We start from the raw sequence: 8202 nt of genomic DNA on the forward strand, positions 1-8202 counted from the left end.
ATGGATGAAAATGAGGGGATCGGAGGAGATTACCTTAAGGGAGGGGTTGGCTTCGAAATCCACGGTGTGTGGCGGATTTGCAAGATTTGAGAAGGATTTGAGAGGGGGGAGAGGGGAAGAGAGGAGGGCCGCAAGTCTAAGGATTTGGGTCGGGTGGGGGTGTGTGGGGTGGGGGTGGGAGGGGAGAGAGGGTGGGGCCAGCCCAAGTGGAACACAGACTGTGCAGCGCCCAAGAGCTAGGCGCTGCACATTACAGGTGTGTGGCGCCTAGATCTTAGGCGTTGCACAGGTGCGTGTGGGGCCGCAACTGGACCAGGGCTGCCACGCTGGCAGGATGTGCGACGCCTAAGGGAAGGGCGCTGTCGGGCGCCACACCAAAGGGTCAGCGGAGTGAAATTTTTTCGTGACCAGGTCAATTTGTGATTTGATTTCTGCCTGAGGTCAGATATGTGATTTCTGCCAGCTTTCACAGGGCTGTCCCCCTTCCGAGCATCCAGAGGAGATGGCATGGGATGGCAGTGGCAGTGGCATTGCATGGGATCCATCAGAGAAGAGCAGGGCAAAGGACGGAGGCAGTGGGAGGAGCAGAGTTAACTTGCAGGCAGGCATGTTGTGCAGTACGCAGGCGCAGAGGGAACGCAAAAGCCACACTCAAACTGCTTTCTGACAAGGAAAATAACTCACGCGCTGCTCATGACCCCATGACCCCATGACCATACCATTGGGCACAGCACAGACGACAGAAGAAAAAATAAATAAATAAAATGAGCGGAAGTACACCGGCCACCGCCCAAGCAAACCCAAGCAAGTACACGCGGCGAGCAAGTACCAGTAATAAAGTGGGAGTCGGAGGCAGGCATGGCATCGGCATGTCATGTTGCGCAGCAACCACAGCTGGCTTCACCGCAATGCGCAACGGAAAAAGGGCACAATCCTGACTCACCCCTGACTAAAGCATCATGCCACCCTCTGGTCCCCCTGCAACTCTCCTCTCTCACACCTTGCACACACACACACACCTCACGCGCATCATCATCCTTTTCGACCCCTCTTTTTATTTTTCTACACACTAGTAGTACTATTTTGCTCCAGTTTTTTTTGCCTAGTAATTATAATTGTTATCGTGTAGTACTAGATGGATGGGTAGATGGAGCACACTTAACCCCGGGAATAAACAAGGGGCTGCTAGCCCTAGCTAGGCTAGACCAGGAAGGAAGGAGCAGCCCCAGCCTGAATTGTCTAGCAATTGTGGGGCGCTTTCCGGCTGCTTTTCTCGGACGGTGGTGGCGCTAGTGGCCACCGATGGCCATGGTACAAGGGAAAGCAGGAGTAGAAAGGAAAGCCAGAAGCGCGCGCGTGTGTGGGTGTGTATGCCCATTGCCCATTGCCCAGTCTCATCTCATCTCATCTCATCTCATCCTTGTGTTGTTGTATCAGACGAGATGCATCCTTTTCTTGTACCACTTCCCAGCTCTGACCACTGTCTCCCGTCCCATCCCCGCCCTACCAGTAATTTACCAGACCAAACCTCTGCATTCCTCCACAATTAAGCACCACAGTGGGCTCGCGTCCGAGTGGGGGTGCCGCCACTTTAACTGAACACACCACCTTCCTGCCTGCCCTCCCCTCCTTCCTCCTCACTTCGCCTCTCCCCCTTCCTCCCCCCTTTCGAGTCGGTGCGCGCAGGCGGCGCTAGGTCTTGGACGCGGGGAGCCATGGCCTGACTTACGGGGTTCCTTCTTCAGATCTTCTTAGCGAGTGGTGTGGGGCTGATCGGAGACGCAAGGAGGGGTGTGCTTGAGGTAATTAATTCGGTTCTTCTCCTCGCAGAAGCGCATGCATCTCTACTGCTTTTCCTCATCTTCTTTCTCTTCTTGATTCCGGCGTTTTCTTTTTTCACTTCATCCGTTCTTGCCTTCTCGGTTCTGAGTAGAGTAATTCTTCGTGCACGCATGTCTTGTTCGGCGGCTCAAGGGGGTTCACCACAATTCGGTCTAGTTATTAAGATCTTTCAAGTAATTTTGCTTTGATGCTTCATTCAAGTCAAGCATGGGCTTTTTTTTTTGGTTACAAATATATTGCGGTGGTGTGAATCTAGTTCGTGTGCGCTCCAGTCCACGCCCACTCCTGCTCCGCCGGTTGGTAGCACGTCGCTCCATCAGGGTTTTGTTCTTTATACATACATAGAGTTGATGGGATTTGGCAGTCTCTTCTCTGAATAATTATGTTTTCTTGCTTCATGTGTCTTGCCAAAATTGGCCAATCTCCTGGTCCAAGTGCCTCAATTATTTATATATCTCCTAAATAAGATACTACTCCATAACTAAGCTGTGGTGCATGACACTACTTTTCCCAAAATTAATTCTTAGTATTATTACTCCAGTTGCCATCGAGTAGTACCACGATGCACAATTCGAACCTACAGGGTTGGTGTTGTTCAGCTTATTTGTAATGCAGTCTGGTAGTAGTGGTGATCTGGTGATATTTGCAATGGCATGGACAAAAACAAGTCCATGCCAATCAAGTGGCCTTCAGAAACACCAGCATCAGATCACCTGTAGCAGGCACATAAAAAACACCACCAGGGAAGCCTTGTTTCCTGGGCCTCTTTGACAAAAAAGCATTCTTTGTTGGTGAATTCGGCGTAGCTGTCCAGCATTTATATTCGTGCTCTCATCAGATCTCCAGAAACACCACAGGGGTTTTGGATGGGAACACCAGGGCTTCCATCTTTTCATGACAACAACTCAATGTGCTATTCTTGGGCCCTTTTCTTTCTTTCAGATAAGGTTCCGTTTTAGAGATTCCCGGACCGGAAAAGAGGCCACGCTTTTCATCTGTTTGTCCTCTGATTTGGCATCAGAGGCAGCATATCCAGGCTTAGCAATGGATCGGATACTTGTCTTGATCTGACTGCACTCCACATTCAGACACATTCAGTTATTCAGCACACATGAAGCTTGAAAAATTCTGCTTGTGCTCCTCTAGCAGCCCTCTAGTCATCTGGATAAATCTGAACTATTTGCTTAGATTCCTATTTCGACAGCATAATGAACTGTCGTCTTCGGAATCACGTAAGCCCGAAGCAATTTCGGAGAACAAAAGGTGTGTCAATTCACACTCCATAGTGCTTATCCACAGGGCTGTCTAACTGCAAGCACTCCCATGTCTAAGATTCAGTCTGTCATGATCACCGCACTGACAAGAGCAACACATGCTATTTTATCCTTGTACAACTGTGGTGAGTGAGTCAATGAGTGCAGCCGAGACTAGAAACAAGAGATCCTTTTCAGTTTTATGCATCAAATCATCTCACCAAGTACAGAAGAACACATGCACTTGCTTACATGACTTGGCTTGTTCTCTGGACGCATGCAGGTGAGAGATAGATAAAGGAGCAAACGAAGTGCAGCGAGAGGAAGAAGACAGGGAGAGATTGTTCAGAGATGAAGAGCGGCAGCGGCGTCCAAGAAGCGTGTGAGGATCAGGTGTCCGAGATCAGCAGCCAGGCGGCGTCCAACAACAACGAGGCGTCCAACACCTCCTCCCGCCCCAAGCTCGCCCTCGACCTGTCGCTCACCGTCACCGCGACCGCCGCCGCCACGACGACCGCCGAGTCGAGCACCACCGACAGCAACGGCGGCGCGCAGGCCGCGCGCGAGCCGACGCGGGTGTTCACCTGCAACTACTGCCAGAGGAAGTTCTTCAGCTCGCAGGCGCTGGGCGGGCACCAGAACGCGCACCGGCGGGAGCGCACGCTGGCCCGGCGCGCGGTGCACCGGCTGGAGGCCTACCCCTACGGCTACGCCGACGTGGCCTCCCTCCCGCTCTACGGCTCCCCCGGGCTGTACCCCATCGGCATCCAGGCGCACGCGTCGGCGCTCCAGGGCGCGGCGGCGCAGGCGGAGCGGCAGCAGCACCAGCACCAGCAGCAGGACGCCGCCGTCCTCGCGGCCACGCCGGCGCGCGCGCGGGCGCTGCTGGGCCCGATGCCGTTCCTCGTGGGCGGCGACGAGGAGGTCAGCTTCGGGTGGCCCGGCAGCTTCAGGCCGCCGCCGCCGGGCGCCGGCGTGCTCCCCCTCCTCCACTCCGGCCCCAACTTCGGCAGCAGCAGCGGCAGCGGCAGCGTCGTGGTGCAGGCCGACGAGGAGCCCGACCTCACGCTTAGACTCTAGCCGCCGCCCGTACGCCGTCGATCGCTACGCCATTACGTACTGCTAGGTTGGTGCAACTCGTCAGGCTCCCGACGTCGATCAACGGACCATGATGGTAGACGACGACCCGTATTTGTTTCATGCGCGCGTGCGTACGTAGGTACGCTCGTGGAAGTATTTCTGTACAGTTTTGGTGCTCTTCTGTGGTATTGGTAGTAGCGTGTACCCTACCTACAACTTCCCGCGGTATAAAGATTCATGTGATCAATCAAAATCATGTTGCTGTGTCCATGAACTCCAGAATGTTTTTTTTCCCTTTTCCTTGCTAATAATGCTGTCGTGTGAGACTCCCCGTCCCGGCCAGTGCGGCGTCGACACGCCGCCCTCGCCGTCGCTCTCGGCGGCGGAGCCGGAGTGGTACGACGGTGAGCGACGGGTCGAGGTCGAGGCCATCGCTGCTGCTGTCGGACCATGATGTCCTAACAGGAGTTGCAGCCTGTAGCTGTGACCAGGATCAGGGCCAGGCCAACAACCGAACAAGAAAATCCACGCGGGATCACAACGCGCACACCAACAGTGTGGCCTGACCTGCCCAGGGAGAAAAACATCGAAAAAGAGAGGAGAAAATGACACGCTGGGAAGTTGAAATATTCTCATGACGACGATGCCAATTGTAGCATAGCATAGTAGCACAGCATGGGGCTGAATGCAGAGGTCATGACCCAACGACTGCACTCTGCACACCATCAGGCAATAGGCAAGCAATGAACTGAAAATGCTGTCAAGTTATATCCGCCGGCGCAAGGTTAGGCCTCCTCCGCTTTATAACAACAGTTAACAACGGGTAATAAAAAAGAACAGATTACAGATGGAACACAGCAGCTTTGGTTTAGAAACCATTCCACTCTAATGGACAACAACAGCAACGCATCTCCAGGCATTCAGGAGCAGCAGGTGGTGATTTTTTGTTTTTTTACCGGGCTTCCTCTCTACACCCACATCTTCTTTGTGGCCTCCATCCGCTCGAGCAGGCCCTGGATCTCGGTCTGCATCCGCAGCTTCATCTTGTGGTAGTCGTAGTGCGAGTTCTCCAGCGTCTTGAGCTCCTCCATCTTCTTCCTCCTCTTCTCCTCCGCCTCCTGGAAGCACAGCTTCGCCACCTTCGACGCGTACTCCTCCTCCATGCTCTGGATTCTGTTGCGGACCATCTGCCGGTAGTTCTCCACCTCCTTCCGGGCATCGTCAGCCAGCTTCTGGAACAGTTTTGCTTCGGCTTCCTTGCACTTGACGACGGTCTCGAGGGTGGAGGCTTCATCGTCCTTTGAGGTGGTGCTGAAATGAGGCTCGATAGAGAGCGGCTTCGGGCTGGCACTGAAATGGGAATCAATGGACAGCGGCTTTGGGCTGGCGCCGAAACGGGAATCAACGGACAGCGGCTTCGGGCTGGCGCCGAAACGGGAATCGACGGACAGCGGCTTCGAGCTGGCGCCAAAACGGGGTTCAATTGCGAGCGGGTTTGAGCTGGAGCCAAAACGGGGTTCAATAGAGAGGGACTTTGGGCTGGTCTTGAGCGCATCAATCTGTGAGTCGAGAATGGAGGTGCTGGCATTGAAATTGAAGGATTTGGGTGGACTGATGGTCGGAGATAGAAGGGGAATCGTAGATTGGCTCGCCTGATTTGCTGCCAATATGCCTTTGGACTTGCTGCCAGTAACAGAGCAGTCGGTAACGCCATCTGTGAAAACATAAAGATTAATTAGAGCTGTGGTACCTGAGAAATTCTATAAAACTATGTCGGAATTATTTTCCATTGCTCTAAAAGAACATATATAATGACACCAGATTTTAGTTGTATTTGGAGAGGTGGGAGTATTATAATAGATTTAGTCTCAACAGAATACACATTTTGATTCTTACATCATGCCCAACATCGCATTTTGGAACCCTTAACTGTTCATGGTTCAGTAGGAGCAATATGTTTTCCAACAGAGTTCAAGAAAGCTACTGTTGGCAAAAGAAAGATATTCAAGGTTAACTCGTTCATTTAGAGCCATTGGCTTAATGCTATAATCATTTTTTTCCTTTCAAACTCAATTCAATCAAAGTCACTCGGCCAAAACACTATCCAGCTTTGCCCTTATTGAAGTGCTAAATGACTGGAAGTTCATTGTGCATATCAACAAATGTACCGATGATGTGGCCATGCATAACAAAAGGATTTCCCAAATATGTGACAACCGGAAACAAATTGTGAACACCTAACAATGACTGAGCAATGCCAGAGTTGTAGTGCCACAGCAAATGGATTCCCCGAATATGGGTCAAACAGAAGAAACTGTGAATACCTAACATGACTGACAGAGATGGCGTGTCGCACAAAATATACATAATGATCGCATTTCCAAGCAGTTCAAAGGAGGGACCCACATGGAAAGTGTATGCAGATGTGACATGATCATGCTAACACAAATAATAAAGCAAGTAATAATTCATTTAGAGAACTCAAGTTTGTAACATGGTGCTTCAGAATGTAATAAAGTAAAGAGATCTCACATTTGAAGAATTGCAGCATGTTGTTCAATGCATCCGGCAGGGAGATAACTTTCTTTGAAAGCATGCTGAGGACCTCTTCAGCCTTGGCATGAAGCCCCTTCCCCTCAAAATCATCACTAGCAGCAAATATTTTCCTGACAACATCTAGCTCTTTCATCAGCGTCTCAGCATTCCAGTTCTCTGCGCAACAGTTGAACACCTCCTTAACAAATCCAAACATCTCAGAAGAATGGCTGCAACCAAGACACTGGAACTGCATCTCAGTCGTCCCTATCGGCCCCTTCAGCGTCGGGCCTGGTCTGATCAAGTTCCTCTCCAGACCGCATGCGGCATGGCACCAATGGCCGCAAACATCACAACCGACCCAGCTGCAGGTATTTGCAGCACAGTCGAACTTGTGGCACACCGGGCACATACATGCTCCACAGAACCCTTTGTTGCTGGAGCAAATCTTACACTCGCAATCGTCCACAGGCAGCATGCTCTTGCAGTTGAGGTTGCGGCACCGTGTCATGAGGAACATCTCCACGAGCTCGCTGCTCGGTACGCGGCCCTTGCCGGTGACGAACGCGGCCGAACCAGTCTTGATGGCCACCAGGATCTCCAACTGCGTCCTGTTGGCCCGCGCCAGTGCCTCGGCCGTCAGGTCCGACCGGCGCTCCAGCCTCCGCTGCAGGCTGGCCAGGTCGTCCCTCTTCTCCGGAGCGTCGACCATGCTCCGCACCGCCGCCCGCAGCACCTCCAGGGACTCGCTGGGGAACTCCTGCAGCACATGCGCCATGGCCGACACGGAGTCAGACACGATGTCCCGCAGGATCCTATCAGGCCGCGACGTATGCGCGCCGCGGCCGCCGTCGAAGCTGCCACCGGCGCTGCCCGCCGCCATCTTGGCGGGGAGCTCGGTGGGGAAGAAGGCGGAGGTGCCCTCCTTCATCGGCGGCGTGGCGAAGGCGACGCTGCCGTCCCCCATGGGGCGGAAATTGAATCGGCTGTGCACGGAGCCGTTGGTGCCCTCCCCGGCGGCGTAGATGTCGGTGGAGTTGTGCGTGAGGGAGCAGCTGGGGTTGTGCGAGAACATGGAGTAGGAGTAGGACATGTCGTCGGAGTTGATGCTCCGGGTGCGGCCCGTGGTGGCGCTGTAGGTCCGCCTTGGGGGCGGCGCGGCGGCGGCGCCGGCCGACGCGGCCCGGAGATCTCCATCGGCGGCGGGGGCCGACGGGAGCTGCTGCTGCGGCTGCTCCTGCCCCTGCCCGGGCCCGTCGGACGGGAGGGAGAGCGAGAGCTGCAGGGAGTCGAGGCGGGGCTTCTTCCCGCCGACCACGGAGGAGTCGTCCCCGGGGGGATCGCCGCGCTTGGGCGCGGAGAGGTGGAGGAAGTCGCGCTCCACGCAGAGCTTGGCGTTGGCGGCGTCGGCCGCGGCGTCGGCGGCGGGGTTGGGGTTGGGAGGCGAGGAGGGGCCCGGCGCCGCTGCGGATGCCGCGGCGGCCGCGGAAGC

The 8202-nt window shown here is 54.2% G+C and overlaps 2 protein-coding genes across 2 annotated transcripts; one reads left to right on the forward strand and one right to left on the reverse strand.

Moving 5' to 3' along the window:
- Positions 1–1377: 1377 nt before the first annotated feature.
- Positions 1378–4443, forward strand: LOC123085215 (zinc finger protein 7). Its single transcript, XM_044506838.1, has 2 exons — positions 1378–1802; positions 3379–4443. Exon 2 carries the CDS (start codon positions 3447–3449, stop codon positions 4173–4175), a length of 729 nt encoding a protein of 242 aa, XP_044362773.1. The 5' UTR covers positions 1378–1802; positions 3379–3446; the 3' UTR covers positions 4176–4443.
- A 476-nt stretch (positions 4444–4919) lies between these two features.
- LOC123085214 (protein TITANIA) lies at positions 4920–8202 on the reverse strand (the record flags this gene model as incomplete). The annotated part of the gene is given in 2 exon segments (XM_044506837.1): positions 4920–5889; positions 6708–8202. Coding segments are annotated over 2 exon segments (2241 nt in total), but the record flags the coding sequence as incomplete, so codon positions are not given.

Source organism: Triticum aestivum, chromosome 4A (genome assembly GCF_018294505.1).
Source record: "Triticum aestivum cultivar Chinese Spring chromosome 4A, IWGSC CS RefSeq v2.1, whole genome shotgun sequence".
Classification (NCBI taxonomy): domain Eukaryota; kingdom Viridiplantae; phylum Streptophyta; class Magnoliopsida; order Poales; family Poaceae; genus Triticum; species Triticum aestivum.

Bases quoted from the DNA above. Each gene is read 5' to 3' on its own strand.
- LOC123085215 (XM_044506838.1), top strand. From the start codon at position 3,447: ATGAAGAGCGGCAGCGGCGTCCAAGAAGCGTGTGAGGATCAGGTGTCC.